Source organism: Eubalaena glacialis, chromosome 12, assembly GCF_028564815.1.
Source record: "Eubalaena glacialis isolate mEubGla1 chromosome 12, mEubGla1.1.hap2.+ XY, whole genome shotgun sequence".
NCBI classification, from domain to species: domain Eukaryota; kingdom Metazoa; phylum Chordata; class Mammalia; order Artiodactyla; family Balaenidae; genus Eubalaena; species Eubalaena glacialis.
In genome coordinates this window covers 96,136,816-96,159,880 of record NC_083727.1, presented here as the reverse complement: position 1 = coordinate 96,159,880, position 23,065 = coordinate 96,136,816, and the positions used below count along the sequence as shown (strand labels likewise).

Genomic DNA, 23,065 nt, shown 5'->3' with positions numbered 1-23,065 from the left:
CCATCATTCATTTTTTTCAACAATATTTATTGTGCATATGATATTTTGCTAAGAGCTATACCACACCCCAAAGCATTTTTTAATTTTTATTTTTTTAAATTAATTTTTATTGGCGTACAGTTGCTTTACAATGTTGTGTTAGCTTCTGCTGTACAGCAAAGTGAATCAGCTGTACATACACATATATCCCCTCTTTTTTGGATTTCCTTCCCATTTAGGTCACCACAGAGCACTGAGTAGAGTTCCCTGTGCTGTACAATAGTTTCTTATTAGCTATCTATTTTATACATAGTATCAATAGTGTATATACATCAATTCCAATCTCCCAATTCATCCCACCCCACCCCCCAAAGCCGTTTTTAAATGATGCCATCCATGTAATAGGAGGGGCCCTGGGCCCACAGGCATCATCCACAATAGTGGTGGTTACAGTGGTTAAGAACACGGGCTGCCAGCCAACCTGCCTGGTTCAAAGCCCTGTTCTGCCATTAACTCAGTGGCTGGCTGACCGTGGTCAGGTCACTGACCCTCACCCTGCCTCAGCATCCTGGTCTGTTCACAGGAGATGATGATCCTAAATACCACCTCTTAGGGCTGTTCCGAGATTAAAAGACTGAATGTGTGTAAGGCATTAAGAACAATGTCCAGCATATAATCAATAATTACAATGACTACCCTTGATGGTAAATAATCTTCTTTCCTACAAGTTCCCCTCCCTTGTTCACCCCTTTAGTCTTGTGTTTCCTTCAAGCTAGAGTTCAGTCTCTCTTGTTATATTCCCACTAAACTAACTGAATACAGGGCTCACGCTCACCGACTCCTCTCATCACTTCCAATTCATTTCCCAGCGAACAGCATCCTGGCTTCTGCCCTAAGCGCTTCCTTCACTGACGCCTCCCATGCAGCCGTCAGATCCAGTGGTAACCGCTGCCTATATTTCATAGTGGACTATTTCTTGAAACTCTCTCAGTACCCTTGGTTTCCACGACCTCCTGGCCATCCTTCTGTCCAGTGTTTCCTTCCATCTCGCTGTCTGCTCCATTTTATTCCCCTTTCTCCGCTCACCCTTACGTGTCGGTATTCTCCAGGTTTCCATCCTCTCTCTTTTACACACTCTCCTTGTGATTTTAAGCGCTGTCGGTACCTCCGTGTCTCTTAAATCTTCATCCACAGCTGCCAGACGTATATAGCGAGGAGCCCACAGTCACCGAAGGCTCAGTATCTTCAAACTAAACTCATCTATCACCCCAACATCCCCTGCAGCCTGCTGTCTCCCCTGTATTCTCAATCTCATTTAACAGCCCCCACTACGTAGCCCACCACCCAAACCAGGAACCGGGAAATAACAAATCCATCCTTCTTCTTCATCTTCCACGTTGACCCCTCTAATACATTGCAACTCTATCACCATATTTTCTTTTTTTTTTTAATTTATTTATTTTACTTATTCATTTTTGGCTGTGTTGGGTCTTCGTTGCTGCACGCAGGCTTCCTCTAGTTGCGGCGAGCGGGGGCTGCTCTCCATTGCCGTGCGCGGGCTTCTCACTGCGGGGGCTTCTCTTGTTGCGGAGCACGGGCTCTAGGCGTGGGGGCTTCAGTAGTTGTGGCTCGTGGGCTCAGTAGTTGTGGCTCGCGGGCTCCAGAGAGCAGGCTCAGTCGTTGTGGCGCACGGGCTTAGTTGCTCCACGGCATGTGGGATCTTCCCTGACCAGGGCTCGAACCCATGTCCCCTGCATTGGCAGGCGGATTCTTAACCACTGCACCACCAGGGCCATATTTTCTTCTCCATCTTTGCTACCACTGCCCCCGTCCAAGTCCTAATTATTTCTTGCCTCAGTTGAAACAACAGTTTTGAAATGGATCTCCCACCCCGTTTGTCCCCTTTAAGCCATCATTCCTAGAGCTGGCAGACTGGACAATCTACAATGTAAATTCAATGACATTACCACCTGCCTAAACCCACCAAATTCAAAAACTGCCCAGCACCTACAGGAGAGCATCCTGCACCTGGACAGAGCAGTCTCTCCCTCCATCACATTGCCTCTGTATTTCTCTCCTGTTTCAGTAATGACCATGTGCTCATTGTGATTATAGGCATGTATATTACATACATATAAAATATCACAATACACTGATGTAATATTATTATTCCTGTTTTACAGGTTAAGTTGATGGTATTGGAAGCAACTTGCTCATAGTCACGAAATCAGTAAAGTTGATAACTGAATCCGAATCTAATCATATTGCCCTTTCCTTGAGGTCATGGTCCACCATGGTTCCCCATTTTGCACCACCAGCACCTAGCACATTCAGTGGTACACACAATGACTGTAAAGTATTCATCTGAATTGATTGTTAAAAAAAAAGAGAGAAATTATAACATGATAATTATAAAAGATGATCCTGCCACTGACTGAAGATGGAACTGAGTTTCTAGAATTACCTCACAGGTTCTATAAATGGAAGCAACAAAGACTATGACTAAGTTTGTCAAAAGTGTTTTCTTCATACACAGTTAAATTTAAATATCTTTCAAGTTATGATATAATCTCCATATGATCTTTTTATTTTCAACTGCATTCTATTCAAATGTCTTATTTACTTTTAGAGGAGCAAAAATAAGGTAAACGTAAATGTTTGCACGAACAAGTTCTGTGCTAGGACACAGTATGTATGGAATACATGTGTGCATATAGAGAGAGAGAGAAATACAGATATATAAAATGGAAAAAGCACAAAGTATTTTTCAGTTTATAAATAGATGACCTCAGTGACATTTCGGAAACTCACTACTTCCACAGGCTGATAACAAAGTATAAAAAGGATCACCTAAAACTCTGAGAGCCATCAAAGAATTTTAAAAATTATGAAACAATGCAGTCGTGTAGCCAATCTGTCTACCAGGTTGAAACCAAATAAAACTTCAAACAGCATCCTTGAAATGGTTGAAGGAAAAGGAAATTGAAGTGGAAACATCTACCCCTCGTTAAACACAACTAGAAGCTATGGCGGCCCAGCAATTGGGCCGTTTCAAGCACTTTCACAGCAGGGGGCTGGGCGAAAACTCGCTCTGCTGGGCTCTCAGTTGCCAAAATAGCCATTTGCAATTAAAAATTAAAACTGGCACCTCTTCTTCGCAAGTTATTATCAAAAGACTGCTGGCTACCTTCCTTGTTTATAGTGGTTCTTGTATCAAGACTTCATGCCATTTTGAAATATTTTTTTCTTATGTTTCATTTCTCTTAGGCCGTAATGTTCCCAATGCTAAGATTTTAACACTTTCAACATTTCTAATTGGAATATGATCCTCAAACACTACAGCATTGTTTCAATTTCTGAAAACAGATTGATTTGAGCGTTTTATGTTCCTAGATTAGCAAGGCAAAAAGCAGTATAACTTGTAGAAGGCCTCTCTGTATTTAAGGGAAATCAGTGCTTTTTAAGGAATGCAGGAGCGAAAATAAAATGCAAACATCACTTTCTACAGACAGAGATTTAGCTCTGAACAGAATATATATGTAAATAATAAGGTTGTTCATCACATCTGTTGGAGTCCTGACACAGGGAATGGCCAAGAGGGTCACATTCCATCTTCCACCAGGAAACCAGCAGTGTATTTTGGGGGATGAGGGGCGTGAATCAGTTTGCACGCATGGAGCATCTTCTACGCGCCAGACCCTGGGCTGGGTGCTGGTGATACAGCAGAGAGAGAACCAGACGACAGCCCCTGCCCTTAAGAAGCTGGGTAGATACGGTGATCAGCAGATCCTACATCCAACAGGGGAGTGCTACGTTCTGTTTAACTCCTTAGAAAGACCCCCTTGGCTACTGTGCGGCCCACTGCCCTCCCCAGGAGTTTGGAGTTAACGCGAACAATTAGGAGGTGGGCCTGCAGCTCGGAGCTGAGGAAGGGAAAGGATTAAGAGATAAGGTCACTAATTACAAACACTCCTTCCCCTTCCGATTACATTTCAGACCCTCCACAGTAGCCTCCGTCACCGTAGCTGCATCACAAACACCTCTGTGCCCGTTTCACAGATAAGATTTGGAGACCCAGGGGGGGAAGTAACTTATTCCAAGTCACAAAGCGAATTAGTGGGCAAGTTGGAAGCCAAGCAAAGATCTCCTGCTTCTGGACCCATACCTTTCTCTTCTAAATGAATCATCAGTATCTTACTTCTAAGCAAATCAAAAAGACTTGGTAATTCCTTCAGCTTTGCTTCACTCTGCAACTCCTGTATGGCAGGTTTCCAAGGAAAATGATTTACCTACTCATGAAGCAGGCACGTACGGAGGGTCTACTACATACAGGGCACCTTGCTAGGTGCTTGGGATTCAGAGATAAATAGGAGATTTTCTGTACAGGAAGTTCACCCTCCTGTGGGAGAGACAGACCAAGTGGCTCACAAGGACCGCAAGGCAGGGCAAGCACCACGGTCATGTCGTTCCCGGGGGCCCATGGAAGCTGACATGAGAGGCACCTAAATTATCCTGGCAGCGGGAGTCGTACCCAAGAGGAGGCAACCCTTGAATTGTGTTTTGAAGAAACAGGAGGAGTTGTGCAGCCAGAATGCAAGGGGTGGGAAAAGCCCCAGAGAAGAACGTGAGCAAATACCGTGTCCGGCGGCAGATACAGGACGGGGTGTCTCAGCAAGGCTGGGGCTCAGGATGAGATGAGACAGGAAAGATGGCAGAGGCCACGTCACGAGGGGTCTCGTGAGCCGGTCCAAGGAATCTGGAGTTAATTTACACTCCTGTCCCCACCGTCCCAGCTCTCAGCCATCCTCAACCCACTTAAATCCCAGTCATGACACCACCCCACTGATGCTGCTTCGGCAAAGGCCATCAGGGAACCTCCTTCATCACCAACCAGTGAAATCCTAACACACCTCTTCTAGTTCTTTCTGCAGCACCGGAAATGCCGACTGCAGCTCCTTCCTGCGCACGTCTTCCTGCCTTCGCTTTTATAAAGAGAAGGCCTCCTGGCTTTTCCCTGTGGCATTGTGGTCACCGTCGAGGTTTCCCAGGTCCTTCTGTGATCTCTTACAGAGCTCCATCCCCTGCTGGCTGGTGCCGTCCCCACTCTGTCCTCCGCCACGTCCTCATCCCACCCTGCATCTCTGGGCTAACTCACTTGTCCCACTCATTGCTTTCACCAGCACGAAACTGCTGGCAGCTTCCAAATCTGAATATCTAATCAAGACATCTAGATTTTGCTCTAGATTCGTAAAGGCAGTCATTCTTTGAAATATATTTTATTGATTTTTGCTCTCTTTGTGACAGAAATGGTTCTGGCTGCTGAGCCAAGACCCGATGGAGAGAGACCATGCGTACCTGGTTCACTATTGTGTGTTTACCACTTACGATCTCTCCCTAAACATCTTACAAACGTTTCAAACTCAACAAATGCAAGTCGGAACTCATCATATTCCCTGAAAGCATGCCCCTCGCCCTTTGTCCCATGTGTTAGTGGATGGTACTTCCGTTCCCCAAATCACCCAGCTCAGGGTCATCCTTCTCACACCGCACATGGGACTGGTGAAAACAATCTGCGTGGTACCTACATAGCTGCTCTCTAATTAAATCCCTCCATCTTGTCCCTACGGTTACTGCCTAAGCTCCTCAGGCAATCATCTCTCACCTTTCCAGAACAGTCCATGGCACAAAGGAGACAGTCGACAGACATCATGGCACGAATTTATGGATAAAAGGATACAAGAATGAGTGGCAAACTTGGACAGTTGCTGTCATCTCCTCACAGGCCACACTGGTCCCATCTGGCACCCTTCAATCCATTTACCGAACTAAGGAAAGACACATCTTCCCAAAATTCGTGTCTGATGACATCATCCCTCTGATTATCACCATTCACTGACCAGTACCAGCTACAGGATGAAGACTAGATTCCATGGCCGGCGTCTGAAGCCACCCAAGGTCAGGCACGTGTGCCTTTTGCTCTACCCTCTTTTCCTGAGGTCGTGCACACCCTGCAGATGCTCACCAGTACCCAGAATTACCATGTTGATTCCAGTGCCACGTCTTTACCTAAGTTATTTTCTCCATCAAGATTGCTCATCCCCTCCTTGCTTTTACACCTGAAAATTTAGTCATTTGTCAAAACTCAGCTCATACCTCACTTCCTCTCTAAAGCCTGTGCCGACCTTTGTGCTCTCAGCTCCACTTCCTCCTCTTTTCCCACGTGACTCTGTACTCACCTCTACAACAGCAGCGTTTCACTCCTGTTCACGGGCTTGCACTTATCCCCTGCTGGAGTCTTTTCCCTTCTTCAGAGGGAAAAGGCCTTCGCCTTATAAATTTGGGAATTAGCACACCTGGACACTCACATGTTTGCAGATGGATGGATGAGTGAACAGATGAGTAGACGGTAGAGAGTCATGGAAAGATTAGGGGCAGGGGGATATGATAAGATTTGCATTTTAGGAACACCGCTGTGGTGTCAGAGCAAAGAGCTGGAAGGCTGAGAACAGAAGCCGGAGACCATTATAAATAATCCAGTGGGGATGTATGGAGAAACAGAGAGGGAGGGTAGCAGTAGCAAAGGAGAGAAGGGAATGGATTTGAAAAATAGTTATAGAGTGAACACACAGACTTCAATGATCACTTGGGTCGACAGCGGGAGCGAGTCTGAGAAAAATGAAGGCGTCAAGGATGACTGCCAGGCTCCTAGCTTGGGTGACTGGAGGATTTCTTCTAGTTTAAAATATATATACACTCTGATCCATGGCATTATGCCTGGCAAAGATGCACCGGACAAAGTGGCGAGTTACACGTGTCTGCCACACTGTTACCTTTGCTGTTTCTCAGAAACACATTTGTTCCTTCGGCGCAAACTGATATATGGAGCCCATCGTGTGTTTTTCTATTACCACCATTTACTCTAAACTTTGCCCGAAAAAGATGAGGGATTAAAAATGGACAAACAACGTTCAAAGAAGTATGTCACCTCATATTTGAATAGCTCCTCCATTAAAGTAAAGGACAGCTGAAAACAGGAAACCAGGAAACATCCTAAAGCACAGTAAGACAACAGACTCTCCTAATTTCCACCGATTTATAAAGATTGGAAGAAAGGATTTGCAGCAGGCCATCTCTTGTTCTTGCCAGCCATCTCATCAGTGGGCTGGGACATAAACACCTGAAACCACATTGTATACCATTAAAATACCATTATAATCGTGGTTTTTGCATATTTAACAGAAACGTTTCTTCACCTGAAACATAACTTTAAACATACTTTTCTTGCTTCTTGGCAAGGAAACATGGGTCGACCAAGTAAATCCATCCCTGAAGTACCTCATTAATCACAGTGCATTTGTTCTTGGCAAGAACCTTAATGTGCTACAAAACCTGTTATTAAAGTAAGATTTGGGGATTCCCAGGCTGGCAAGGAATTAGTTAGTTACACTGCTTTAGAAATGGTTTCCTTATAACTTCCTTTGTTATTAACAGTCTTGTTAGACTTACAGCTCAAAGTAACTCTCCTTTGTTAATTTAACGTGTGAAATCCAGCTATTCTAAAGCTTATTTAAAATCATAAGCAGCAATTGCCAAAGACGGCCTGTCCCCCACTACTACATCAGCTGTAGTGGTGCAGATGCTTCTGTCTTTGTGCTAATGTGGGTCTAGCACCCCTACCCGATCGCTCAAGCATTACAGTTTCAGGCTCTAGAAATCAGTAACGCAAACCTTCACAGCAGCACGTGGCGTTGACAAGTACCTAATTTATTTTGTATCTACCACTAAAGACAATGATTGACCAATAAAGCCTGGTGAGTAGAGAATTATTCAAACTTGAACCTCTTCAAAAATGATTTGTCAAAAATTTAAGATTCTGTAAGGCCAGAAAAACCTGTTAGACCCCCAACATATTGAAAAGAAAATGTTGCATTACAAGAAGTCCTCATTCATGTTCAAGGGCAACACTTAGGACATATAAAGCATGAGCACCAACCAAAGTTGTCTCTCACCCTTTCTGAATATACAATACATAAATTACCAAAAATTAAAGTCCACTAAATAGCATCATATTGTAAAATCAGAGCTATGAATGTTCTGAGCAAACTCTTGTGTAAAAAAACGAAAAACCAAAAACCAATTTCCATACAGTATATATTTTGCTGCCAAATTGAGCACAGATCATATTGCTAAATGTTTTCGTGGATCCTGACAGGATTAAATAATTATCCTGACAGGTCAAAATAATTTGTCAGGCTCGTTAGGTAATAGGATTCATTATATATCAACTCAGAGGGCATGAACATGAAAAGTATCAGTAGTGTTTCTCTAAGTCTAGCACTTACTGCAATAACCACATCTTAGGCAACGTGAATCTTACACACATTATACCTTCTGATGTAATAATGATGCTACACAACGTCCTCCTTGTGTACACTGTAAGATGGAAAGTTGGCTGGAATATTCCACCTCATGCTACATGTTCACATCAATCTGGGGCTGTAAAATTTTCCAGACACCAGAGTCACACAGATTGTAGACTACACCAATTTCCTGACTACTATGTGGTCAAATTCCAGGCTCACCTATTTACCAAACCAGCCACTTCGTCCATGTTATTTCAAAAAATGTTTCTGGAGTGGATGCCAATCCGCCATCCCAGGTGAGAGTTATGTTTGGATGACATGCCTAATTTCTAAAAGACACCTAATTCATGTGTTCCAAATCTTTTTTACTAGGAAACAAGGAACCTGTCAGTGAGTGCCTTAAACTTTCTCTACTGGCCTCCTACGGCTGCTGTCTTTATATTTCATTTTAACATAAAGAAGCAAAAAAGGGGAACTAAAAAGAGAGGAGAAAAAGAAGAAAAGATGATGGCGTAACGGCATAAAAACTAGCTTAAAATGTCCACATAAACCTAACTCTAACAGGAGACTGAATGAATGGTCATTGTGGGAAAAATAGTAGCAAACTTCAAACGCACTGAAAGATTTTAAATGCCTAAGGGAAAAATAAACATTTGCTTCCAATCATTTTCTTATTAAGCATCCTCTGCTAGATGATGAAGCCTTAATACACACGCTCTGACTCCAAGCCACCACTGCCGGCTTCACCCACTGCCGGCTTCACCCTGCCTGATCCCGTCCCGGGCGGCGCGCCGGCCCGCGCCCCTGCGCGCCGGGCTCCCCGCCAGCCTCGGCTACTACGCCCGAGCGAGCATCCCCTCGCCCGGCCCTGCTCGCCTCCTCCGGACCTCGGCCACCCCTGTGGCAGGAAGGACTACGTGCACTGAGAGACTTTCCGTTAGTGGCGGTTGAGGTGGCTGCGAGGCGTGTTTCCGGGCACGCTGGAAACCTAGCTGCTGTCCCACCCCCGCCCCGAGCGGCAGCCTCCCCAGCTCCGCCCCGGGGACCAGGACCCGGGCCTGCGTCTCTCCTCTCCCCGCCGCCTCTACCCCGCCATCACCTCCTAACCTTTCCAACACACTCTCCCGAGCCTCACGCGGGCGCTCCGCCTCCCTGAGCCTTTCCCAGCTCCCGGGCGCCCCCCACGGTTGGAGTGGACGTATCTCGGGACCTAATCGCTCCCAATTATCCGCGCAGCCGGGGTCCCGCGCCTGCCGGCTCTACCCCCGGGCGCCCAGAGCGGCCAGGTGGCTCAGCGGGTGCGCCGACGGGAAGGCTCCGTCCGCAGAGGCGGGAGAGGTGGGGCTCAGGGAGCTGGCAGGCTCTAGGAGGAAGACCCTAAACACGTGCAAAGAAATAAAAGCCACCACGTGTGCGCACGCGAGTGTGTGCGCGCGCGTGTGTACATGTGCGTGCGTGTGTGTGTGTGTGTGCGCGCGCCCGGCCAGGGCGTCTGCGCCGGGCGTCCGGGGGGCCAGGCAAGAGGGCCCCCGCCGCCGCGGTGGCGGGGGGCGCGCGGGGGGCGCGGGTACTCACACGAAAGCGTGGTAGACGAACGCCCAGCCGCGGGGTCTCTCCAGCACGTTGTACAGGTAGTTCTGCAGCCGCCGGTACTTGACGTTACGCCGGCAGCTCTGGCCGCTGCTGTAGGAGAGCGGCTTCCCCAGCAGGCTCATCCGGGCGCCCTGCTTGCCCCGCCGGCTCTCCCGCAGGCCGCCGCCGCCGCCGCCCAGCGCGGCTGCGCGGGTGCCCAGCAGCAGCAGCCCGTCGCCCCCGGCGGCCGCCGAGTTCAGCAGCGCCCTGGCCCGGCCCGACTCCACATCCTTCATGCCGCAGCCCGCGCGCCCCCAGCCCGCCGCAGCCGCCGCCGCCGCCGCACCGCTCCTCACCCAGAGCCCGGCGGCGCCGCCCTCCTCTCCGCCCGCGTGCTGGCGGGGCATGGCATCACCGCGGGCACCGCGAGGGGGGCGCCGCCGGCGGGGGCCGCGGCCTCATGCGCGCCGGCCGCTTTCGAGGAGGCGGCGGCGGCGGCGGCGGCGGCGGACGGGGCGCCCGGCGGCCCTCGACCTGCGCGCCGGGGAAGGGGGAGGAGCGGGGGCGGAAGGGCGCGCGGAGGAGACGAAGGAGTCCCGGGGTCGAGCAGCCTTTAGCTTCGAATGCGTAAACAGGACGTGTCGGGGGCGTCACTCCAAGAGGGCTTCTCCGGCCCCTCCGTTCCCGTGGTGGATACTCCCTCCTGGCAAAGCGCCCCCGGGGCTAGAACGGGAGCTCCCCCGCGCGCACGCCCGGCCCCGGGCTCCCCACGCCAGAGGGGACCGGGCCCAGAAGCCCCTCTCGGAGGCCGAGTTCGGCGTGTTCTCCCCGGCGCTTTGGAGGTGTCCGGAAGGTGCGGCCCGCCTTGTGCCCGGAGGAGGGACGGGAGAGGCAGGCGCCGTTCCCTCCCGCCGCTACGCCGCCGCGAGGGCTGGTCCCGCCGTCCTTCCGCGAGGGGTGTGCGCGGGAACGGCCCGGTCCTTCCCTCCAGGTACCAGCCAGCCCCCGGGCGCGCGGGCCGAGGCTCCGGGCGGGGGCGCTCGGGTCCCCGCGTTCAGGGTGCTGACCCGCACGACACGGCCGCCGAGCCGGCGAGGTGGGCACCGGGCATCTCCCCGCCGCTCACTGCGGCTGGCGGGCTGTGACTTTCCATCCCGGCATCAGACAGAGTAGTCGGACATCCCTCCCAGCCCGGGGGTGGAGTGTGGGGAGGGCGTCAAAACTCCAAAGTGGCTCCTCCGCGGTGAACGAGCGGCCCCGAGCTGCGCCTGGCAGCCGCGCGAAGCAGGGGAGGACAAACCGGGTCCCTCCGTCAAGAAATTTTCATTTATGTCCGAGATAGTCATACAACGGCCGGGTCTCGGCAGTGGCAGCGGCGGCCCTAGAGTTTGGGGGGGAAATCCTGGAGGACGGAGAGCCCAGGACACCGGCTTCGCGGGGTCCCCTCCCCACCCCCGTCTGCCGCCACTTACGCGGTGAGAGACGCGTCGCGAGGGACGAGTGGCTGGCTCTCCTGCCGCCCCCAAGCCCCCAGCTCCCGGGGAGAGGGGAGGCCGCGGGGTCCCTGGCTGCGCCTCTGGCCTTCAGCGAGCCCGCGTCAAAAACCGTAAGCCGCCCAACCTCGCAGTCAGCTGGGGACGACGAAAGGAAGCCGGGCTTGGGAACTTCTTCCAACAGAGTGGAACCCCTCCCCCCCCAAATAAGAAGGAAAGGATCACAAGTTAAACTGAAGGAAGAACTGGGGTTCCGCCACAAAGCCAGAGCAGACGCTTCCGAGGTAGTGCGTCCAAGTGCCTCTCCCTTCCAGAAGCCTAAAGCCGAGGCGCGAGTCCGGTGGCGGCTGTCGCCGCCCCTCGGAGGGAGATGCTCTGCCGGCCCCGCTCTGGGCGCACACCCACGGCCGCTCCCGTCTGCCTTCGGCAGCCGCGGCACCTCCACGCTTTGCCCTTCCTTTTATTGTCGTCGCTGTGAGGCCCGCGCGGCCCTCTCGCCGGCTCCAGGCCGCCGGCGGGACCCCGCTTCCCTCCCGCCTCGTCCCCAAGCCTGGCGGCGGCGGCGGACACTTCCCCGCGGCGCTCCGTGCAGCTGGCGGCGGCGCCACGTGACGGCTGAGCTCCGGCCCCCGGAGTCGCTCTCCGGTCCCCTAATTCACTTCCCACCCGCGCGCGTGGAGGGGCGAGGGGGACGCCCGGTGGCCCGATGTTCAAGCCGAGGCAGAGCGCGCCCTGGAGCGAGCGCTCCGGTCCCCGAGCCGCGCGAGGACCCGGCCGAGGGCGGGGAGTCGGCCGTCGCTATATTTAGACACACACACCCCACCCCCCCGGAGTTTCTGCGCGGGGACTTTCAGGGTGAAAGCCCTAGAGGCCTAAAAGGACTCGTGTGCACGCTTTAAACGTGAACATCTTGGCTTTTCTGCAGGCAGGAGAACGAAAACCACGTCCTCTTGACCAAGCGGGTTTTCCTTCTTGCAGACTTTGCCCCGCCCCACCACGAAGGTCAGGTCCCTTCCATCTCGCGGGCGCACCGGGCCCAGCGTGCAGGCAGGAAGGTTCGGGAAGGCGGGACACGTTTCGCGGAAAAGAGCCAGTTGCCTGATCTCCCAGGGATGCGGGGTGACCGGGGTGCGGCAATGATATTAGTGAAGCCGTGGTGTTGATGAAGTAAATGCATGAAACTTTAAAACAGCATCAAAGGTGGTGATCAATAGCGGTTTAGAGGTGGGAAGGACCACACACCCCAGAGGGGACCGGACCAAGCGCTCACAGGTGGTTGCTATGAGGGTTACTAGGAACCCAACAACCTCGCCTCCCAGTTTAGTATCCCTTCTTCCCCACCCCACCCCAGTGCTGGTTCCGCATCTTTAACAGAACATGTACAAAAGAGCATATGGTTGTATTTCACTGACTCTGCCTGCTACCTTGGGAAAGAGGGGTTTAGCCGCAAACCCTAACACCCGGTCTGCGCGTGCTCGGAAGGAAAGGCCACGTGAGGCTGCAAGGCCTCTCACCCCGGATTCTCTGTGTGGACCCGGCTTCTTCACTACCAGCTAACTCCCCCTCAAAAGGCAAGAATTAACTGTGGGGAAAACAGAGTGTTGTGATCAAGCTTTTTCTCTCTTTGTGCCTTTGAATACAGATGTTGCTAGGAAACTGCCTTTCATTCTTTTTGTTGAAATATTAAAACCTAATATCACAAGAGAGGGTGGCATATAGCACAAAGAGTAAAACAATATAGTAGTGTATATTATAACCATAATAATTACATTAAAGCATTATAAAGAGGTATAAGGGTAAAAGATGACCACCTTTTTCAAAGCAAATGTTTATTTCTAGTGTAGAGCATGTGAAGTGATTTCCACTCCCCATCCTTTGAAGATGGGAGTGCTTTCAACGCATTGTAAGATGCCTGCCTGAAATTTATGACCATGGAAACTTTTATTCTCTGAAGTCTACCTGGAGATGGTTTCAATTGAAAATAGTTACTAGAAATATTTTACTTCAATGTGTTTTCTATCCCATTATATTTTTCATCTGAAGGGTACTCTAAAATAGTAATATGGAAAATTCTATACAAGAGCTAGACATGCCCAGGGAAGACTTTTAAGGCAGAGCTGGTTTCACAGAATGTCAGTGACCCCTTGACTTTCCCCCTTTCCTTCTTGTCTGTGCCCCCCCCAGTTCCCCCTCTGCCACAGCCCTACCACTTCAACACACCTCCCATCAAATCACTGTCATGGTTCTGATCATCTAGTGACTGATGGGAGTGCTACTTTTTAGAGATATGAATGCATTTTGACCCACTGTGAGTTGCTGGGTCAACCAGATGGTAATGACAAATAGAATCCTCAAACCTTAGAGCAAAAGGGACATCAACTGATGAAGAAATGGAAATCCATTGTTGGCTGCTGTTCAGCGACTTGCCCAAGACTCGGCTGTTTGCCTTTGGAGGAAGGACTGAAGTCCCCTATCTCTTGAGTGGAGTGCCCTTTAAGCCATGACACCCTTTCCCTTAGCTTTTATTTCCCTCCTATCAGATCATCACCAAACCTAAAAGCATAGCAACTATAATTGTGTTTCTCAGGTATCTTATTACAACCATTGATACACTAAATATATTTACTTCCTCTTATTATTTTAAATGTATCAGCATTGTGTATCACAGATATCATTTTTAGTCCATTGAGGATTCTTATCTAGGAGACATGATGCTGAGATTCTCAATGTGTTTCACAAACAAATAGAAATTAGAGAACCCAGGGCAACATTAGAGATCGTAAGAGCCTGGCCAGACTACGTGAGGGTTCTAACACAGCAGCCCTGCCCTCAGTGGATGAGGCATGGCGCCTTCAGAAGAGCCTCTGCCCAGGGATGCAGAAAAGGTGCAGGTGTGAGTGGATGCAGGTGTGAAGAGAAGCTGGTCGGGGACCAGACAGATAGTGTGGGAAGGGCTCAAAAATTCTCACCATTTTCATCCCAGGAACTATCAAAATTTACTTTCCTAGGAATTACTAAAATAATGTGTCAATCACCATTGTCAAAACAAAATAATAGCAAATATTTAGCACGTGTTTACTGTGCACGAGGCCCTGTGATTTCCAAGAATTATTTCACTTGATTCTGACAACAGCCTCTTAAGTGAGCACTGCAGTCGTATCCAGTTTATGGGGAAAAAACTGAGGTGTGAGCAAGTTAATAATTTTCCAGAACTAATAAGCAGGTGAGTCTGGATTCAAACTTACAGGTATTTAATGCAAAAACAAAACAAAACAAAACCCACAGAAACAAAAAACAAAACCAGATTTTTAACTACGGAACTATATTAACTTTTGAAATAAAAAGCTTTAGCCTATTATTGTCTTAATAATTTTGACTGTTTTTCTTACCGAAAGAGAAGTGTTGGAAAGTTTCTAGTAGCTGTTGTAAAGCAGGACTTGGGGTTTTATTCTAAACACAGGAATAGACTTAATATTCCTGTTCACTTCTCCTGCAGAAATAGGGCTTCCCCGCATAGACAGTTTTTTTTTGGATTCAACATTTTAAAACAGTCCCAAATCGTGTAGTATCAATGTCTTGGAATTGTATTTACATTTCTAGCTTTTTCCTAACATTACCTTCAGTTTTATTCACAAAACCCTGTTTATCGTGCTTGGCTATGCCTGATTTCATTTTTTTTCTGACGTGTTAGTACAGCAGCGCTACTGTTTTTCTTTCAGCCAACTGCTTAAACACTTCTTTCTGGAAATAATTTGAATACAGTTACTTGATCTTTCTAAGATACATATACTTAGAAACTGTGTGACGAGGTTGATACAGAAGGCAAACCTCTCTTTTGAGCAAGTGGACAGGAAAATTGTTATAATTCTGTGCCCCCTAGTGGCACTCACATTTTACCATAACCTTTTTCAAAGAGGAAATAAGAAAGCATCCTTTATGAATCTCCCTAAACCTATTCATCTCTTCAGCAAGCAATCATTCATCATCACTGCTGTGCTAGTTGGAGTGGGTGCAGAGAGGAAAAAGCGTCTTGATTCTTATGTTCATGGGCTGGTGGGGGAGATGGATGAATAAGTAATTCTGACGTGGTGAGTTCCCAGAAATCCACCCTTCCAATTTGCACAGGATGCTATGGGAAGCTGCAGAGGGTTTCCTGAGGAACGTAATGCTGTGCTAAGTCTTAAGGAAAAGCTGGATTTCGGTGACATCAAGGCGGGGTGTTCAAAGAAAAAATACTTGAAAAACTGTGAAGGCTTGAGAGCTGATCATCCATTGAGAACGGCAAGTGGTTGGATTCTCCCGGAGCCCAGGGCACTTCTGAAGGTGTGACTATAAGGCAGGGGCTCCACGGCTGAGGGTCTCAGCAAGAATTCAGGATTCTGTTCTGACTTGAGCAGGGAGCCACTGAAGAATGTAAAGCAAGAAACTCTACTTGTTCCTATTTCCACTTGCAGAAAAGCACCTGACATTAGTTCAGCTTAATGAAGGAAAAAAAGCGTGGCTTGCGCACCCGTGCATGGCACACACTGTTCCAGGCTGGGATTCAGAGATGACGTGTCTGTGGAGAGTAGTGATGACTGCCAGTCCTAGGGCAGGTGTCGAGCAAAACCTCCCGTTTTCAGTCCTGAGTCTCTGAGTAAACTAGGAGAGACCCTCTGGCGCGGCCATCTGGGGAGGGGGAAGATGGTGAGTTAAACTTCACGTTGAGTATGGCCGTCCTGCTGAGACAGCCCAGTGGAAATGTCCGGTGGGTATATGGCTCTCGGCTCAAGGGGGAGCTAGGATTCAAAATTTGAGAATCACCAGCATATATATGTATATACACATATAAAAGATATAACCACCAGCATATATATGTGTGTGTGTATATATATATATATATATATATATATATATATACTTTCATATATATGATGAAAGTGATGGGTTGGGGTCGACTGCCTGGGAAAATACATAGATTGGCTTAAAAAAGAAGAAGCCTTAGGACCCAGCCTGAAGGTGGGAGCCTGAGCATTGAGGGTTGGGAAGGAGGAAGGAGAAGAGGAGGCTGAGTGATTACCGAGGACCACCGAGGACCACTGCCTTGACAGCCACAAAAGAAGCTTCAACAAGGAAATGCTGAACAGAGACCAGTTGAAATAAGGGTTTGGGATTTGGCCACAGGAGGCCATTGGAAAAAGTTGTTTCTGGGTTTTGTTTTCTTGCAGAATTTCTTGTAGAAAGAAAAATCAAGTCAGAGTGGGCAGGAAGGAATTCAAAGGTGAGGTAGTGAAGACGATGATTCTGGAGGGGAGGAGACAGGGCGCTGCAGGCAGAGGCTTTGGGTTTGACGAAGGCTCTGAACATAACATAGCACGATGCTGACTCAGGACACTTGAGTGGCTGGCGGTCGCAGCCAGGCTCACAGGTCGCCTGGCTGAGTCTGAGCTGCAATTACATTGACAATATTTCATTGCCAGTTGCGAGGTCTCAGACAACTTGGACAACATCTACTGATTTTGCTCAGTACTTTTATAGCATTTTTAATTTTTAAAAAAACTATCACTTTTTCATTTCTAACATTTCCCCCAAAGTTGAATTTAATACATACACATTTTTCATGTTTAGTTTTATCTGGAAGATGTATGTTGGATAAATGATACATTATTCTTTGATTTTATTTATAATGAAAGGCTGTGGAACTGACCAGATCATTCAGGAAAAACTATGCATACATCGCTAATATCTGTTAAATATTCAACACAGTTTTCAAGCAGTGCTGCTGAGAGCCACGGGGAATGCCTGGGATCTCTCAGACAGGTCAGGAAATGGCAGGGGTCTGGGCATCCAAGATCCTGGAGTTTTAACTAGACATTTGTTTTTCTCTCTTTTTTTTTTTTTGTATTTTTTTAAACATATTTATTGGAATAAAATTGCTTTACACTGGTGGGCTAGTTTCTGCTTTATAACAATGTGAATCAGCTACACATATACATATATCCCCATATCTCCACCCTCCTGCGTCTCCCTCCCACCCTCCCTATCCCACCCCTCTAGGTGGTCACAAAGCACCGAGTTGATCTCCCTGTGCTATGCGGCTGCTTCCCACTAGCTATCTATTTTACATTTGGTAGTATTTATAAGTCCATGCCACTCTCTCACTTCGTTCCAGCTTACCCTTCCCCCTCTCCGTGTCCTCTCTAAGTCCATTCTCTACGTCTGCGTCTTTATCCCTGTCCTGCCCCTGGGTTCTTTAGAACCATTTTTTTTTAGATTCAATATATATGTGTTAGCATATGGTATTTGCTTTTCTCTTTCTGACTTACTTTACTCTGTATGACAGACTCTAGGTCCATCCACCTCACTATAAATAACTCAATTTCGTTTCTTTTTATGGCTGAGTAATATTCCATTGTATATATGTGCCACATCTTCTTTATCCATTCATCCGATGATGGACACCTAGGTTGCTTCCATGTCCTGGCTATTGTAAACAGAGCTGCAATGAATATTTTGGTACATGACTCTTTCTGAATTATGGTTTTCTCAGGGTATATGCCCAGTAGTGGGATTGCTGGGTCATATGGTAGTTCTATTTTTAGTTTTTTAAGGAACCTCCATACTGTTCTCCATAGTGGCTGTATCAATTTACATTCCCACCAACAGTGCAAGAGGGTTCGCTTTTCTCCACACCCTCTCCAGCATTTCTTGTTTGTAGATTTTTTGATGATGGCCATTCTGACTGGTGTGAGGTGATATCTCATTGTAGTTTTGATTTGCATTTCTCTAATGATTAGTGATGTTGAGCATCCTTTCATGTGTTTATTGGCAATCTGTATATGTTCTTTGGAGAAATGCCTATTTAGGACTTCTGACCATTTTTGGATTGGGTTGTTTGTTTTTTGATATTGAGCTGCATGAGCTGCTTGTAAATTTTGGAGATTAATCCTTTGTCAGTTGCTTCATTTGCAAATATTTTCTCCCATTCTGAGGGTTGTCTTTTCGTCTTGTTTATGGTTTCCTTTGCTGTGCAAAAGCTTTTAAGTTTCATTAGGTTCCATTTGTTTATTTTTGTTTTTATTTCCATTTCTCTAGGAGGTGGGTCAAAAAAGATCTTGCTGTGATTTATGTCATAGAGTGTTCTGCCTATATTTTCCTCTAAGAGTTTCATAGTGTCTGGCCTTACATTTAGGTCTTTAATCCATTTTGAGTTTATTTTTGTGTATGGTGTTAGGGAGTGTTCTAATTTCATTCTTTTACATGTAGCTGTCCAGTTTTCCCAGCACCACTTATTGGAGAAGCTGTCTTTTTTCCATTGTATATTCTTGTCTCCTTTATCAAAAATAAGGTGACCATATGTGTGTAGGTTTAACTCTGGGCTTTATATCCAGTTCCATAGATCTATATTTCTGTTTTTGTGCCACTACCATACTGTCTTGATTACTGTAGCTTTGTAGTGTAGTCTGAAGTCAGGGAGCCTGATTCCTCCAGCTACGTTTTTCTTTCTCAAGATTGCTTTGGCTATTTGGGGTCTTTTGTGTTTCCATACAAATTGTGAGATTTTTTGTTGTAGTTCTGTGAAAAATGCCAGTGGTAGTTTGATAGGGATTGCACTGAGTCTGTAGATTGCTTTGGGTAGTAGAGTCATTTTCACAATGTTGATTCTTCCAATCCAAGAACATGGTATATCTCTCCATCTGTTTGTATCATCTTTCATCAGTGTCTTATAGCTTTCTGCATACAGGTCTTTTGTCCCCTTAGGTAGGTTTATTCCTAGGTATTTTATTCTTTTTGTTGCAGTGGTAAATGGAAGTGTTTCATTAATTTCTCTTCCAGATTTTTCATCATTAGTGTATAGGAATGCAAGAGGTTTCTGTGCATTCATTTTGTATCCTGCCACTTTACCAACTTCGTTGATTAGCTCTAGTAGTTTTCTGGTAGCATCTTTAGGATTCTCTATGTATAATATCATGTCATCTGCAAACAGTAACAGCTTTACTTCTTTTCCGATTTGGATTCCCTTTATTTCTTTTTCTTCTCTGATTGCTGTGGCTAAAACTTCCAAAAGTATGTTGAATAATAGTGGTGAGAGTGGACAACCTTGTCTTGTTCCTGATCTTAGTGAAAATGGTTTCAGTTTTCCACCATTGAGAACGATGTTGGCTGTGGGTTTGTCATATATGGCCTTTATTATGTTGAGGTAAGTTCCCTCTCTGCCTACTTTCTGGAGGGTTTTTATCATAAATGGGTGTTGAATTTTGTCAAAAGCTTTTTCTGCATCTATTGAGATGATCATACAGGTTTTCTCCTTCAATTTGTTAATATGGTTTATCACATTGATTGACTTTTGTGTACTGAAGAATCCTTGTATTCCTGGGATAAACCCCACTTGATCATGGTGTATGACCCTTTTAGTGTGCTCTTGGATTCTGTTTGCTAGTATTTTGTTGAGGATTTTTGCATCTACGTTCATCAGTGATATTGGCCTGTAGTTTTGTTTCTTTGTGACATCTTCATCTGGTTTTGGTGTCAGCGTGATGGTGGCCTCATAGAATGAGTTTGGGAGTGTTCCTCCCTCTGCTATATTTTGGAAGAGTTTGAGAAGGATAGGTGTTAGCTCTTCCCTAAATGTTTGATAGAATTCTCCTGTGAAGCCATCTGGTCCTGGACTTTTGTTTGTTGGAAGTTTTTAAATCAGTTTCAATTTCAGTGCTTGTGATTGGTCTGTTCATATTTTCTATTTCTTCCTGGTTCAGTCTCGGCAGGTTGTGCATTTGTAAGAATTTGTCCATTTTTTCCAGGTTGTCCATTGTATTGGCATATAGTTGCTTGTAGTAATCTCTCATGATGCTTTGTATTTCTGCAGTGTCAGTTGTTACTTCTCCTTTTTCATTTCTAGTTCTATTGATTTGAGTTTTCTCCTTTTTATTTCTTGATGAGTCTGGCTAATGGTTTAACATTTTTGTTTATTTTCTCAAAGAAGCAGCTTTTATTTTTATTAATCTTTGCTATTGTTTCCTTCATTTCTTTTTCATTTATTTCTAATCTGATATTTATGCTTTCTTTCCTTCTGCTAACTTTGGGGTGTTTTTGTTCTTCTTTCTCAAATTGCTTTAGGTGTAAGGTTAGGTTGTTTATTTGAGATGTATCCTTTTTCTTGCGGTAGGATTGTATTGCTATAAACTTCCCTCTTAGAACTGCTTTTGCTGCATCCCATAGGTTTTGAGTCTTGTTTTCATTGCCATTTGTTTCTAGGTACTTTTTGATTTCCTCAGTGATCTCTTGGTTATTAAGTAGTGTACTGTTTAGCCTCCATGTGTTTGTATTTTTTACAGCTCTTTTCCTGTAATTGATATCTAGTCTGATAGCCTTGTGGTTGGAAAAGATACTTGAAACGATTTCAATTTTCTTAAATTTACCAAGGCTTGATTTGTGACCCAAGATATGATCTATCCTGGAGAATGTTCCATGAACACTTGAGAAGAAAGTGTATTCTAATGTTTTTGAATGGAATGTCCTATAAATATCAATTAAGTCCATCTTGTTTAATGTATCATTTAAAGCTTATTTATTTTCATTTTGGATGATCTGTCCATTGGTGAAAGTGGGGTGTTAAAATCCCCTCCTATGATTGTGTTACTGTCGATTTCCCCTTTTATGGCTGTTAGCACGTGCCTTGTGTATCGAGGTGCTCCTATTTTGCGTGCATAAATATTTACAATTGTTATATCTTGTTGTTGGATTGATCCCTTGATCATTATGTAGTGTCCTTCTTTGTCTCTTGTAATAGTCTTTATTTTAAAGTCTATTTTGTCTGATATGAGCATTACTACTCCAGCTTTCTTTTGATTTCCATTTGCATGGAATATCTTTTTCCATCCCCTCACTTTCAGTCTGTATGTGTCCCTGGATTTGAAGTGGGTCTCTTGTAGACACCATGTATATGGGTCTTGTTTTTGTATCCATTTAGCCAGTCTATGTCTTTTAGTTGGAGCATTTAATCCATTTACATTTAAGGTAATTATCGATATGTATGTTCCTATTACCATTTTCTTAATTGTTTTGTGTTTTTTATTGTAGGTCTTTTCCTTCTCTTGTGTTTTCTGCCTAGAGAAGTTCCTTTAGCATTTGTTGTAAAGCTGGTTTGGTGGTACTGAATTCTGTTAGCTTTTGCTTGTCTGTAAAGGTTTTAATTTCTCCGTCGAATCTGAATGAGATCCTTGCTGGGTAGAGTAATCTTGGTTGTAGGTTTTTCCCTTTCATCACTCTTTTTATTTTTATTTTAATTTTTTAACTTATTTATTTATTTATGGCTGTGTTGGGTCTTCGTTTCTGTGCGAGGGCTTTCTCTAGTTGTGGCAAGCAGGGGCCACTCTTCATTGCGGTGTGTGGGCTTCTCACCATCATGGCCTCTCTCATTGCAGAGCACGGGCTCGACGCGCAGGCTCAGTAATTGTGGCTCACGGGCCCAGCCGCTCCGCAGCATGTGGGATCCTCCCAGACCAGGGCTCGAACCCGTGTGCCCTGCATTGGCAGATGGATTCTCAACCACTGCGCCACCAAGGAAGCCCTTTTTTTTTTTTTTTTAATTTCCTTTCCTCACTTTAAATATGTCCTGCCACTCTCTTCTGGCTTGCAGAGTTTCTGCTGAAAGATCAACTCTTAACCTTATGGGGATTCCCTTGTATGTTTTTTGTTGTTTTTCCCTTGCTGCTTTTAATATTTTTTCTTTGTATTTAATTTTTGATAGTTTGATTAATATGTGTCTTGGTGTGTTTCTCCTTGGATTTATCCTATATGGGACTCTGCGCTTCCTGGACTTGATTGACTAATTCCTTTCCCATATTAGGGAAGTTTTCAACTATAATCTCTTCAAATATTTTCTCAGTCCCTTTCTTTTTCTCTTCTTCTTCTGGGACCCCTATAATTCAAATGTTCGTGCATTTAATGTTGTCCCAGAGGTCTCTGAGACTGTCCTCAATTCTTTTCATTCTTTTTTCTTTATTCTGCTCTGTGGTAGTTATTTCCACTATTGAATTCCAGGTCACTTATCCATTCTTCTGCCTCAGTTATTCTGCTATTGATTCCTTCTAGAGAATTTTTAATTTCATTTATTGTGTCGTTCATCATTGTTTTTTTTGCTCTTTAATTCTTCTAGGTCCTTGTTAAACGTTTCTTGTATTTTTTCCATTCTATTTCCAAGGTTTTGGATCATCTTTAGTATCATTATTCTGAATTCTTTTTCAGGTAGACTGCCTATTTCCTCTTCATTTGTTTGGTCTGTTGGGTTTTTACCTTGCTCCTTCATCTGCTGTGTGTTTCTCTGTCTTCTCATTTTGCGTAACTTACTGTGTTTGGGGTCTCCTTTTCACGGCTGCAGCTTTGTAGTTCCTGTTGTTTTTGGTGTCTGCCCCCAGTGGCTAAAGTTGGTTCAGTGGGTTGTGTAGGCTTCCTGGTGGAGGGGACTAGTACCTGTGTTCTGATGAATGAGGCTGGATCTTGTCTTTCTGGTGGGCAGGACCGCATCTGGTGGTGTGTTTTGGGGTGTCTGTGACCTTATTATGATTTTAGGCAGCCTCTCTGCTAATGGGTGGGGTTGTGTTCCTGTCTTGCTAGTTGTTTGGCATAGGGTGTCCAGCACTGTACCTTGCTGGTCATTGAGTGGAGCTGGGTCTTAGT

General features: G+C 46.1%; 1 protein-coding gene across 1 annotated transcript in view; it reads right to left on the bottom strand.

Annotated features, from left to right (window-relative positions):
- The window catches only part of KCNQ5 (potassium voltage-gated channel subfamily Q member 5), a 575,434-nt gene extending 565,113 nt beyond the window's left edge, over positions 1–10,321 (bottom strand). The window contains exon 1 of the mRNA XM_061206754.1: positions 9,918–10,321. Within this exon, the coding sequence (XP_061062737.1) occupies positions 9,918–10,321 (404 nt within the window). The remainder of the gene's footprint in view (positions 1–9,917) is intronic.
- Between the last annotated feature and the right edge of the window lie 12,744 nt (positions 10,322–23,065).